The sequence below is a fragment of the Dermochelys coriacea genome, chromosome 2, assembly GCF_009764565.3.
Source record: "Dermochelys coriacea isolate rDerCor1 chromosome 2, rDerCor1.pri.v4, whole genome shotgun sequence".
Classification (NCBI taxonomy): Eukaryota; Metazoa; Chordata; order Testudines; family Dermochelyidae; genus Dermochelys; species Dermochelys coriacea.
In genome coordinates this window covers 69457804-69471884 of record NC_050069.1, presented here as the reverse complement: position 1 = coordinate 69471884, position 14081 = coordinate 69457804, and the positions used below count along the sequence as shown (strand labels likewise).

The 14081-nt window shown below is 39.4% G+C and overlaps 1 protein-coding gene across 6 annotated transcripts in view; it reads left to right on the top strand.

The window, feature by feature from the left end:
• LYN (LYN proto-oncogene, Src family tyrosine kinase) overlaps window positions 1–14081 on the top strand; it is a 92929-nt gene that overhangs the window by 32659 nt on the left and 46189 nt on the right. For 3 of the 6 annotated variants that reach the window (XM_038389814.2, XM_043507853.1, XM_043507856.1), the window contains exons 2-8: window positions 676–749; window positions 2801–2849; window positions 2941–3046; window positions 3438–3536; window positions 3645–3748; window positions 5496–5645; window positions 7433–7585. In XM_038389814.2, coding sequence (XP_038245742.1) covers window positions 681–749; window positions 2801–2849; window positions 2941–3046; window positions 3438–3536; window positions 3645–3748; window positions 5496–5645; window positions 7433–7585 — 730 coding nt within the window. In that variant the 5' untranslated portion in view covers window positions 676–680. Of the gene's footprint in view, window positions 1–675; window positions 813–2800; window positions 2850–2940; window positions 3047–3437; window positions 3537–3644; window positions 3749–5495; window positions 5646–7432; window positions 7586–14081 lie in introns of all 6 variants that reach the window. The other 3 variants (XM_038389813.2, XM_043507852.1, XM_043507854.1) reach the window with 1 other exon arrangement.

The following is a 14081-nucleotide window of genomic DNA, read 5'->3' as shown; positions in this document are numbered from 1 at the left end:
TTTGGCCACCCCGGTTTACTTGCACCTGTCGGTGCCCCAAGCCCATTTCATTAGGCTGTTTGACATGTAAACACTTCTTTTTGGTGTCTTCAAGGCAAGTCCTGTGACAAATAAAGATAGTTACTGCCCTACAAAAGAGAGGAAATGTCAAGAAATGCATACTTACTTGGTGGATTAGCAGTTGGGTTCCAGTTATGTAGATACTAGCACCCAGATCGTCCTATCTTGAACTGACATAAGGATTACCTTGATATAGAATGTATTGGGGAACTACTAAAGCAGTAAGAAAAGGAGTACTTGTGGCACCTTAGAGACTAACAAATTTATTAGAGCATAAGCTTTCGTGAGCTACAGCTCACTTCAATGCATCCGATGAAGTGAGCTGTAGCTCACGAAAGCTTATGCTCTAATAAATTTGTTAGTCTCTAAGGTGCCACAAGTACTCCTTTTCTTTTTGCGAATACAGACTAACACGGCTGCTACTCTGAAACCTACTAAAGCAGTGGTTCCCAACCACAGGTACATGTATCAATACTGATGCTTGAAGCTTTTGTAATTGATGCTCAGCTATTGTGAATGGAAAGAAAGTTTTTGTTACATAGTCAGATGATTGCATGAAAAGCTACTTGGTTATATAATAACACATTTTTGTTTAATACCTTTTTATTCCAACAGGAAATATGGGATGTATAAAATCAAAAAGAAAAGAGACTCTGCATGGAGATGGGCTAGAATTGAAGAACCAATCAGTACGTAAAACTGAACGAACTATTTATGTGAGGGATCCAACGTCCAATAAACAGCAAAGGCCAGTAAGTAGATAGTCTCAGGGGAGAATTCCAATAGCAAGATCAAAGCATGACTGGCATGATTTAAATTTAAATCAAAAACGCATACAGAACCTAAAATTAATCATTTTTGTCTACAATTTTGCTTTGTAGTGCTGTGCAACCTTACCGTCAAAGGATATGCAATATTTTAAAAAGCCCTTGGCGGTTTATTTCTTTGTAAATATTGGCTCTGCCTTCTTTTTATATAGAGAAAATACTCCCTGACGTGGTATGTTTGATGCTTTAAAGGAGTGCTGAGTGACTCTAAGGAAGTCTGAAATAGTTTAAAGAAAAGGAGTACTTTTGGCACCTTAGAGACTAACAAATTTATTAGAGCATAAGCTTTCGTGAGCTACAGCTCATCCGATGAAGTGAGCTGTAGCTCACGAAAGCTTATGCTCTAATAAATTTGTTAGTCTCTAAGGTGCCACAAGTACTCCTTTTCTTTTTGCGAATACAGACTAACACGGCTGCTACTCTGAACCTGAAATAGTTTAGAATTAGTTCTGAAAGCAACAATATTTTAGAAGCGTTTTGCACTTTTAAGCTCATAAGAATTGTAGAGCATCAGAATTTCTTTATAAAAGCACCACCTCTTTATTTTTAATGTGTAGTTCTACACTGATAAGGAGTGTACTGTGCATGTAGTTATAGTACAGCAAACCTTGACTTCTCACCTCTCTCCATAAGCATATATGGACTGAATGGCAGCAGAATGGATGCAATTCTGCTGTATAGGGCGGAGCAAGCCAATTGAAAACTCCTGTGTGCTGTGGAGCAGTGCTCTCTCCACAGTAGTAAAGGCAGGCCACTGGTGTAACTCATGGGTCTGCTACCATGTAGGTCCACTAGTAAAACCCCTCTCCTGAGTAGGAAGAAACACAGCATCACCTGCCAAGTATTTCTGCAGCCAGGAGGGGGAAGGATGCCATGAAATCTCCTGTGCAAAACCCTACAATACGACCTTGTATAGAGAAGAAGATATGGACCTATATGCATTTTTCACCCTAAATTGGCAAAATATAAGGATTGTTACCATCTGGTAAAAAATGAAATAATTCCTTTTTCTCAGTTGCTCAGTCAGCAGTAAACATGTTTTCCCACATCTCCATTCAGTTGGCCAGATCCTCAGCAGATGTCAATTGGCAGAATTCTCAGTAAAGCTATGCTGATTTATACCAGCTGGGGTCTTGACCAGGTGTGTTTTTATGAATGAAATCTCATGGACAGCAACACTGGAAAATTGTAGGCATAAGAAAATCAGATCCTGCAATTTTTTTAATTGTTACTTTTTTTGGATCCTCCCCCCACGCCCCCCAGAATCAACTAAAAGTAAATATTTTTATACGGCTGTCAAGCGATTAAAAAAATTAATTGCGATTAATCACAGGTTTTAGCACACTGTTAAACAATAAATTTTTGGTGGTTTTCTATATTTCAAATATAGGTGTGGGGCTCTGGCCTGGGGCGTCTGCCCCCTGCCGACAATGCCTGCCTCCCTGCTAAGTAGGCAATCAAGGCATTAAAAAAAGTAATGCAATAATTTTTGTTTTCAGTTATTTGCAGGCGTTAACTGTAATGAATTGACAGCCCTAATATTATTTTTAGCTTTTTGAGGGCACCGATAATTATTGCTCTGTTGGCTTGTTAAAGTAGCTTTGTCAAAGGTCAGTGCAGCAACAGCAAAGCTGTGAATTTTCCACTTCACTTTTCAGCTTGATGAGGTGTGAGCTGCCAAGTTCAAAGTCTACTTGGGACTCCTTCAATGTTTACTTTATCATATGCCTTAAATTTGCCCAAGAAAAACAGCCACATGCTTCTTTTTAATTAGTTTTGTGGATATTGTCTTTAAACATATTTAAGATGACGCCACAACAGCTGAAGATTCTTTTATATATTATGTACTGTGCATATAATATATATACTCATAGTGATCTACAACTGCTTAATTAATAAATATTTTGTTGTAGGGAAATACAGAAATGCACCTTTTACCAGGGCAGAGATTCTGTAAAGAAGGTATGTTTCCATAAGAAAGTTAACAACTTGTGATAGCCGTATATGAACAAATATAATAGTAAGAATGTCACTTGGCTTTCTGCATTGATAGACGTGGAGGAGCATGGGGACATTGTAGTAGCCTTGTATCCATATGATGGAATTCATGAAGATGACTTGTCCTTCAAGAAAGGAGAAAAAATGAAAGTTCTTGAGGAGTAAGTATAGCAATGTTGGCTGTACTGTACGTTTTCTCTGGATATCACTATATCCCTATATAGATGTTGGTTTTCTCTTTCTGTCTCTCTCACACACACATGCACGCTCTCAAACTGAAGGAAAAAAGCTCCTTTCCATGTGAAAGTGAAACTGGGTCCTTCCCGCCCCAGCCCCTGTAACACTTGGGCAGTTGATTGGGTGAGAGTTGTAGCAGTTTGCTCTGAAGCTGACCCTCTAAATTTTCTGAGATAAGTGAATTTCAGAGAGAAATGCTGTGTTTTTCCCCTCCAGCCCAGCCAGGGTCCTCCGCAGCATCACAGAAGTAGCTGAATAACCTTTCATTATTTTTTGTTCACATGTTGTGATTACTGTTGTTATTTTGTGTTTCAGGCTTGGAGAATGGTGGAGAGCTAAATCTCTCTCAACAAAGAAAGAAGGCTTCATTCCAAGCAACTACGTAGCAAAAGTAAACACCTTGGAAACAGAAGAGTATGTTCTTCTATATTTCAGTGCATTTGAAACTTTCTTTTTCACCCTGTTGCATATCCTTGGGGGGGTAGAGAGAAAAAACCCTAACTCTTTCAAAATACTTTTCAGGTGGTTCTTCAAAGATATAACCAGGAAAGATGCAGAGAGACAGCTTCTAGCACCAGGAAACAATCCTGGAGCATTCCTTATCAGAGAAAGTGAAACATTAAAAGGTAGGTAATGGATTACTTTGGGACTGATACCAGAGTTAAAAATGAACTCGTATGATCAAGAGCTGAAGTTGGCCCAATATGTTATGTTGTTTGCTACATATATCAGTGAATTCAGTTAGACTGTGGGAAAGTCTCCAAAGGAAATGAGGGAGTCCTGTGGCTTAACACTTAAAACCTACCCAGAAAATATAAAATAGAAATAGAGAATGTACTGTGAGAAATGATCCTATGTAGGCAAAGAGAGAGAGTGGATGAACTAGGAGGTCTTTTCCCTTCTGAACATCTGTGATACTGTGACTCCTAGGATGGGTTAGATGAAAACTTTAAATGTGAATAACAGTTGTCCTGTTCTGTAAAGCTCTTGGGATATCAAATCTTACAAATACAGGTTTTATAGTATACTTGTGGCACCCGGGGGTTTGCACTGTAGGTAGAAAATCAAACTAGATTTTTATAACAGAAGCCATTATTTATACTGAAAGGACTAATGGAGACCCCAGACTAGAATTTTCAAAGGAACCTGAGAAAGTTAGGCACCAACATCTCATTGATGCATCTAGTCCAATATGTCGTCTCCAATAGTGACAGTACCAGATCCTTCAGAGGAAGATGCAAGAATCCCTGCAATGCACAATTATGAATAACCTGCCAATAGGGTGTAGGCCCAGCTTGATTTGAGTAATTAAACGTGGAGGAGGCTTCATTTTTTGGAAGACAGGAGTAGGGAGGTAACTAGATTAGCAGACTGAAAATGGAATGCTTGTGCTAAAATAAGTAAATGGGTCAGTAAGCTAAAAGGCAACATCTGAGCGAGCTAATATTAGAGGGGGAACATCCCACGGCACCATTTGTGGAGAACAGGATAACAATGGACAAGAGAAATTGGGAGCATAAAGATGAGGTAAAGAGTAAAGTCGAACATGAGTAGCTCATGGACAGAGCATTCTGCACTGGGATTGGTTCCTGCAAAGTAACCAAGCCAGTACCAAAACATGTAATGCAATATATAGTGAATGTAATGCAATTTCTGAATGTATATAAAGACTGGGAGTTTGTGTAATTTGAATTTGTGGTACGCCATATACCCACTCCCTACGCTTACGCCTGATCAATTCAAGTGTTGTTTATATGCCAATAAAGAAACCTCAGTGACAAGTTTGGAGTCAAGCTGAGTTCCTGGATACATGTGGATCTTGTGATTCTTCCCTTCTGCGTGCCCAAAACCCTCTCCTCGCTAGCCTATTCGCAGCATCTAGGGGCTTAAGGCACACTGATTCCGTGTACTCGCCCTCGTGCCAGGGTGAATGTCAGCCTGTATATCAGTTAGTGAGGTTGGGCTAATCCTGCAGTTGCTTCTGCACATGGTCCCACTGAAGTCAATGGGACTATGCCCAGGAATAGGAATAGCCATGTAACTGTCTGCACAACTGAGCCTCAGTTTGTCAGAATATTACCAAAAAAGAAAGAGAGAAAATTAGTCTGAGTATCTCTGTTGGTATTGAAGCAGAAAAGTCTGACAGAAAATTAGCTTTCTGAGTAAATTTAGTACCAGCAACAGAGCCTGCAGTTGGCTAACTTTTTCATGCCAATCATTTGGGATGATAGCAGAATGCTTTTTGGAGTAAATAGTGGACAAGAGGAGGAGAAAAATTTACGTTTGTTGCATATATTAATATTGAACTACAGCAATGTGTGCAATATAGGTGTCCTATCTATTAAACAACATCTTTGCACTGTTTGTCCACAGGCAGTTATTCTCTCTCCATCAGGGACTATGATCCACAGCATGGTGATGTTGTTAAGCACTACAAAATAAGGAGTCTAGACAATGGAGGATATTACATCTCTCCAAGGATTACATTTTCCACCATCAACGATATGATCAAACATTACCAAAGTAAGTTAAATCAGTCAGTGGCTTGCTTATCGGATATTAGGCATTGTTTTCATTAAAGCTAATAATCAAAATGCTTTCCTTGTTCTATTTCAAGTCTTTTCACATTTTTTATAAAAAATTCAAGCACTGAGAATTGTAGCAAGATATAATATTAGCTTTGATTCTGACCTCTGATATGCCTGTGTAAATGAAGAGTAACTTCATACATGTCAATGTCAATGTTACACCAGTGTGAAACTGGTACTAGAGAATAATCAGGCCCACTGTGAATAAGGTCTGTTTTTATAAGTGTGAACCGATATATGTGGACATTATGATATGCTGAAATTCTAAATATTTCTTATATATAAATGTCTTCCAGGATTGTATCTGGTGATTTATTTAAAAAAAAAATCAACTCTGTAATTTTCTTGTGCCAACATGACTTTTTTTGTGAGTGACTTTGTGATGGGAATGCAAAATTCCCGTTGACTTCAAATGGAGTAGGAATTGCATCTATAAACAGTAATCTCTTATAAAAATGTCTACAGCTGCTCACTGAGTACAAAAGTGACTTTTCATTGCCTATACCTTCTTGGGGTCAGGAAAAGGAGATTTGGGGCCATTTTGTAGCTGAAAAAAATACAAGGTTGAGATTTTCAAAGCCAGACTGGAGGTTTAGCCACACAATTTCGATTAATTTTAATTTATGATGTATTGTAAATCCCCTGCACTGACTGGAAAATCTCAACCCTACTTAATTACATTTATTTTTTCTTTGTAAGTGTGCAGTGACTGGAGAAGTAATGATTATCTATTTAGTGTGTGTGGGTGGCTACTGTATAATTTAAGAGCTGCATAGAAATGTAACAAAATACTAGGCTCAATCCTGATATTTATTGAAGACCAGTGGCATCTTTTCCATTATCTAGATTTCATGGGATTGGAGCCAATATTTCCTCTAAAGGGAAAAGAGAAAAAACATCAGCATCCTTCATCAAACAGAACTTAGCTTACAAAATACTACTGGTGTAGATTACTTGTCTACAGCTTGGCTCGATGCCTTTTGGTATGAAACACCTCACAAACTAACTAAATCACTCTTTTTTTAACTGACTGAGCCAACACACTGTGTTCATTTAATGTCATCAGAGAGATGCTACTATTGCGAAAACTCTCCCATCTTAGAAGGCAGCATGGTCTAGTGGTCTGAACATAGGACTCAAATCAAGAAATTCCTGAGTTCTAGCCATAGCTCTGCTATTGACCCTCCTTTGTGAACTTGTGCAGGTTACATAGTTTCAAACTCATTTGCCTAAAATTAGGCACTTTAATAAGTGAGTCTGTGCTTTAGAAATGCTGAAGTCAATGGAACTGGCACGTACTCAGAACTTCTCCTGATTTGAATCACATACTTTACTAATAAGATTTTCCTTTTCTTAAGCAGTATTTCCCATTCTGTCTTCATTAACATACTTTTAGTAGTTAGAACATACATTTTATTTACCTTGGCACTATTTATCTTAGTATACTGTTGAAGTGAGAAAAGCAAATCTAATGACGATATGAGCAATAACAATTTCTTTGCATCTGCAGATCTATGGCATCTAATGCAGATCGCACATGTTATAAATTGGCTCTAGAATTCAAGAAATCCTAAATTCCAGTATGGAAGGTTTAAAATAGTATGAAGGTGATTGTGAAGTTGGTGCCGGTCAGCAGTTGCACATACTTTACTGTAGACACGTAAATGTAATGTAATTACAAAACGTAATGGATTTTCTACTTGGTTTTTCTTTGAAAAATAGAACAGTCAGATGGTTTATGCAGAAAGCTGGAAAAAGCATGTGTTAGTCCAAAACCCCAAAAACCTTGGGATAAAGATGCCTGGGAGATTTCACGGAAATCAATTAAATTACTGAAGAAACTTGGAGCTGGTCAGTTTGGAGAAGTTTGGATGGGTAAGTTTACAAGCCTTTAGTTTGCTTAGCGCTTTGAAAAGAATCTTTAAATATTCAGAATGTCACTGAAATATAAATATATACAGTGTAGTTTCAAGGATCCAGATTCATCCCTGGTGTTGTTACTTAGATTTCATTGGAGTAACATCAGGGATGAATTTGGTCCAATATATATATTTGCAATCAGCATATTAAGTCCCAGAAAATGCTCTCTCATGGGGAAAACCAGTGGGAGAGGTAAAGTGGGCAGTCAAGCTCCTTGCAGAATTTTCTCTGATAGCTTTTGTGGGGAGTGAGTTCCCCTATGGAAGAAACTGTGGTTTGACTCTCAGAATTCATGGGTCTTAGAGGATCTGCCAGAACCTTCTGTACTGCCTCTTGATCCACAGTGGTTCCCCCTGGTTCCCTGTCAGCACACATGTAGGAATTATGCTGACTGCTTCCCTTGCAGGTAGAGATCCCTGGAACTCTGCCCTAAAGCCTTACACTGTAGGGCTATGCAGATTGTGTGTCGTACCCACTGTCAGGGTTTTTTTTTTTTTTTAAAGCCATGGTGCAGTAGTTTTCCACTATAAGGGCAGTTCTACAGGAGAAAAGGTTTGCCAGTATAGCTCTAACGGCAAACCCTCCTAGTAAAGAAACAGCTCATACTGGTGGGGGTGGGAGTGACTGCTGGTAAAGCTTGTACCAGCTTCCTAAGTGAAATAAGCTATACCATCAGAATAACTTTTATGTCAGTATAATTGCATCTACACTATGGCTTCTGCCAGTATAGAAATGTCACCAAAAAAAAAAAAAAATCACATTCCTAACCAACATTCCTGGCAAAAATTTCTAGTGTGGACATGTCCTGAGCCGCAGGTCCTTGATGTGTGTTATGCCTTTGTTCTTCTTTCTCCCTCTTCCTCTAAATTCTAGTGTTATTCATAAGTAGGGCCCTGTGTAAATCACTGTTCATATATTTTCGAAAATTCACTACAGTGTAAATAGGAAAATATTGGATTTCACAGAGTTTGCGCTTTGTCAGTTTCAAGGAGGGAAAGTAATATTCTATGCAGTGGTGTTGTAGCTGTGTTGGTCCCAGGATAGAAAGACAAGGTGGGTGAGGTAATAGCTTTTTATTGGGCCAACTCTACTGGTGAGAAGCTCGAAAGCTTGTCTCTCTCACCAATAGAAGTTGGTCCAATAAAAAGATAATACCTCACCCACCTTGCCACAAGTAACGTTAGTCAATTTCAAGTCAGTGCCCACAGCACTCCATTCTTCCACACATGTGCACAGCACTGTAAGCTAAGGTAGCTTTTTGTATTAGACTTTGTTGTAGACATTTTCCTTTTATTTATATGATATATTATAATTACTGTTGGGGAGCATTTTCACGATTTCTGCACCCTCCGTGAAATCATTATTTCAACAGGGCTATATTCATAAGGGCCTCCCATTGACTCTAATGGAACTCTCTTAGCTTTATAAACTGCATGATACCTCAGGATTTGGTCCAATACGTTTTGCTAGATGTCTCTACCTTTACAAAATACTCTCTTAAAATCAGGGTAAAGGTGTTTATTTGAACACTTGAAATATGAAACAAAATGTGTGTTAGTGAATAATGTGCAGAGCTTCAGAATCTCTTGGTAAAGAGAAGATTGGAAAGTAGCACATAGGAATTGTCATACTGGATCAGAACCCGTGGTCTGTTTAGTCCAGTATCCTGTCTCTGGCTTTGGCAAATACCATCTGCTGCCCAGGAAGGTGTAGAAACTCTGCAGTAGGCAGATTTTAGAGTAATCAGCTCTGGTATTGTTTCATCTTGGTCTCCAAAAGTTAGAATGTCCTGAAGACCCAAAAGCATGAAGTTTACTATCCCTTCCAAAAAATGTTTAGCATTAATTATGATAACCCTAGTTATTCTTGTTATCCATCTAAATATACAGTTCTTTTTTGTTCTTGGCTTCAACGACTTCCTGTGGCAATGAGTTCCACCATCTAATTACATGTATGTGAAGAGTATTTACTTTTGCCAATTCTGAATTTTCCACCTTTTAAATTTCATTGCATGTTCCCTTGCTTTTGTGTTATGAGAACAGAAGTTCCTGATTTACCTTTTCTGTGCCATTCATTATGTCCCTTCTTATTCATCTCCCTTTGGAGGAAAACAATCCAGTCTTTCAGTCTTGATGTCCCTAATGCTACTCCTCACCCTTCTTTGAATCTCCTCTTCACTTTTATAGGTCATCTTTAAAGAATAAACATTTTCACATGTTTTTAAATAATAAGACATAGTAGGCAATGCATTTCTGAGCAACGAAAGCTAGTCAGGAGATACAAAGCTAGTCAGGAGGCACCCAAAAAAGCATAACAGTCTCATAGGAACACACTATTTAGAATACTGTTGTTTTGAAATGGTATGTGTATATATAAAAGTAAAGATCTAGATCTGTATCTTGCCATGGGTGTGGCATCCTTGATAATTAAACAGAAAGGCCTAATTCAGTGATACATTTAATCTTTGACTATAAAACATACTACTTGCGCTCTGCTTATATAACTGAATTATACGTTATGACTGAATGCAGCTTTTATCTTCCCTCATGTGAAGAAGCTTGAGAAGGCCTCTAGCTGTGAGGCTCATGAGTGATGCTTACTCACTAGTTAAGACAAGGGTCAGCCATTGTGCATTTTTTCCCTGTGTAATATACCAGGTCAATAAACAGTGAACTGCTATAGAAAAGTCAGTGTGGTATGTTGTCATCTGTTGAAATTGCAGCTAATTCCAGGAAGCTACTAGTTCTGCATACACATGCACAAAAATTAAAAGGGGGGTGTTTCTGGTTCAAGATGTTTCCTCTTGTTTATGTGATGATCTCGACATGGGCTAAACATTTTCCTCTGTGGATTGTTATTACATTATGTGGGAAATTACTGTACTGTGAAATTGAGTAGCGTGTTTCCTCTGACTCTCTGCATCTTTTCTGAAGCAAGAGAAGCAGATTTGCATGGTAGGGATCCTTTCTGAACAAGTATGATTAATCTTAGAACTGAAGTCGTTGTAGCTGGAAAAGACCTATTAGGTCATCTAGCCCAGGTCCATGCCAGGACAGGATTGTAATAAGCACCACAGCCTCATTTATTAATAGTCAGCTCCTTAATGCTTCCCTTAGTTTGGAAATAAGATGGTTATGTTCTCTAAATGATAAACTACTTCTGCCTTGGGAAGTAATGGGACAAAGATGATTCTTTTAAGCAATATTATGTACCAGGTACAAACCACAATTGATGGTTTGATTTCTGAAGAACTTTCTGTTGGTAGAAGGAATGTAACTAGTTTTATAGTTACAAAAGGGTGGGAGAGAAGAGAGGTGTGTGCGTGTGTGTATGTGTGTGTGAGAGGGAGATCACATCTGCTAGCAGCAGTGTAGTTATGGGTCTTCAGCATCTCTTTGTTTCATTTTTTTTTTTTTTCAAGAAAGGAAAGGAAGGAAAGGAGTCATTGCTCACTGTGCTCCCAACCAGTCCCCAAGAAGTATTCTACCTGTTTCAGCCGCTATATAGCCTGAGATGTTCTGTGGTTTCAAGACAACTTTTACTTCAGTAACTCAGAGTAGCCTCTTAAGATATAATTTTGCAGGCAATTATTGTTTTGGAGCAGGGAATGAAAGAGTATATTGTACCGGTTAGTTCACTAATCTTTCTGGTTTTGGAGATCTGTTATGAAAATCTATTTATAATGGACATCACAAATCCATATTACAATTTGCTATGATTGAATGTGAGCAAAAGTGTAGTGGAAGTTTGGCCGCCCAAGACCTTGCTCCAGCCAAAATGGTCATTCTCTGGGACATATTTAGTCCTGAAGTAAATATGTACTACTCCACTAACTTCAGTGGGATTGCATTCTCACATGTAGAGAGGTGTGTAGCCCTCTTATGTAAATGGATTGGCAAATTCCCCATTCCTACATGTCATTTCCAGCTCCACAATTCATTTTAAAAAGCATTAACTGTATGCTGAGTTACTACTTTCCACCATACAATTGACCAAGATTTTTAGAGTGTTGTGTTAGTGCATTTGTACAACAGTTGCATTGACATGATAGATTTAAACAGCACTATAGAACAGTGTGTCCATGTTTTATGCATTATTGTCCCCAGGTATCTGCTGACATGAGTCATAACATACTCTGGTATTAATAATTAAGTGAAAGTTCTCAGCTAGGCTAAGAGAAAAGTTAACATAAAAGGAGTCCTGATAGTTTATTTTATTAATGAGACACATTGTTCTTGCATCTCAGGTGTAAAGGTTTCTTGGGTTTGAGGTAGTCTGGATGAGAGTCTCTGTCTGTAATATTGCACTCTTTTTAGTATCTTTTTATACAACTATTAAAGAAGGGAATGGAAAATTTCTTACTGATAATTTCCTTTTTACTAGTAGCATTTCCTGCAATTCTGGATATCTGGGTTGCTCTCCTCTCTCTGAAGCTCACCGAGGCAGATCAGTGTTTTGACACTGCAGAGTCTGGCCATGCTCATTTGCTCCTGCTTGCTATTGTATGAGTTATTCCCAAGCTGTAAAATATGTATATCATTATTAATGAATTTCCAGAGATAATGAAATAACTAAGTATAAGTGGCAAAGAGTCCTGTGGCACCATTTAGACTAACAGACATATTGGAGCATAAGCTTCCGTGGGTGAATACCCACTTCTTCAGATGCAGTCATTAAGTATACTAGACCCGGAAGGTGGTCATATGGTAATGATTCCACTTACATCTGACCCTTGCCTTTATAAGCCATCCAGAGTGGGTTGAAGATGCTGCTAGCAGAAAGGATCAGTAAGCAAGTTACCATTCTGCAATCCAGTGTCTCCACTGTTTCTGGACATCTGGGAAGTAGCGAGCAGTGAACAGATGTAGAAAGAGTTATGAACCAAAAGTCTTGTAGGAAAGAAGTACCCCCCCCCTCTTTTTCTGAGCTTGCTCAAGAGTCTCTAATATTTCTGGGCCATCACCTGCAGCATGTTCCCACCAAAGAAGACCTCTGCAGAAGATAGAAGATCCACCTTGTAGAGCTTGCCTAATGAAGATGTTAGCTGTAGACCAAATGGCTTCTTTGCCACTTTCCAAAGTGGACGCACTTGCTCATTCCGCTCCGGAGGTTAAGTATGTCATCAGGTGCTCCTTGATTTCTTATGGGACAGGAACCTCTAATTTTAGGCTTCCACCTAGCGATGGAAGACTTGCTCTGAGTCCCTGGCATTTTGTGTGGAAGGACACAAATAGGGAGCCCGATCTTCTCATGGATTCTGTATGCTTCAGAGATTTTCAACACTCTTTTGATGTCTAAGATGTCCCACGCCCTTTCAGTTGGATGTTGTGGTTTTGGACAGAATGAAGGATGCACAGCCTCTTACGAAGTATGGGAGGAGGAACTTACCTTGGGAAGAAAGGATTCTGGTGTGCTGAAGCCACATTGTCCTCTTCGAACATGCAGTACGGCTCCTGTATAGATGAGGCTGCCAGCTCCAACACTCACCTGGGAGACATGCCAGCTACTAAGAAACAAATCTTAATGGTTAAATAAAAGACTGACCCTGAAGTCAGAAGCCCAAAGGGATGACTAGTCAGGGCCCTCAAAGCTGGAGGAAGGTCCCATTTCAGAAAGAGAGGCCTGACCACTTGTCTGGCTAATTGAACTGCTCAAAGGAATGGGATTACCTGTGGATTGTGTGCCAGAGAGCCCAAGGATCCTGCAGATAGCCCTAATAAGGGCAGACACCTGACATACATCAGTTCTGGGCTGAAGGCCTCTGTCTATGCTTTCTTGAAGAAAGTCCAGACTGGTTGAAATTCCTGGATTTCTGGGATTTCCATTGTACTCTTTGGCACCAGTAGTTGAATCTGGACCAGAAGTAGGAGTATGCTCTTAATATCAGTATTCTCCTAGACTAAAGCAATATCTTAATAACTATGGAGGACAGACTGAATCCTTCTAGTGTTTCCCTCTGGGCAGCCAGGCTGTTAGTTGAAGCCATTTTAGGTACGGGTGAAAGATGACCTTGTGAGAGGATGTCCAGTCTCCATGGACACTGGAGTGGGGGCTCCAGGGTCATCTCTGTCAGGTCTGAGAACCAAGACTCCTTGGCCAATGTGGAGTTATCAGTAGTAGAAAAGGTGGAAACATGTAAAGTAGGCTCTGTGGCCAACTATGCAATAAGGTATCTGTCTCCATGGATTTGGGGTCTGCCTTCCTTGTGAAGTATTTTTGCCTTTTTGTATTCATACAATTTGGAAACAAGTTGATTGAAGGGGGGCCAAATGTCTGAAGGATGAAATCAAAAATCTCCTGATTCAGGTACCACTCAGAGTTGTTGACCCTGACCTGAATCAGTGGCCCTGTGCACTGCTGACTGTGATGGGGCTCTGATCAGGATGTTGCCCGGGAAAAGGTGCAGATGAGTCCCCTGCAATCTGAGTTTGGCTATTACCACCTACAAGCT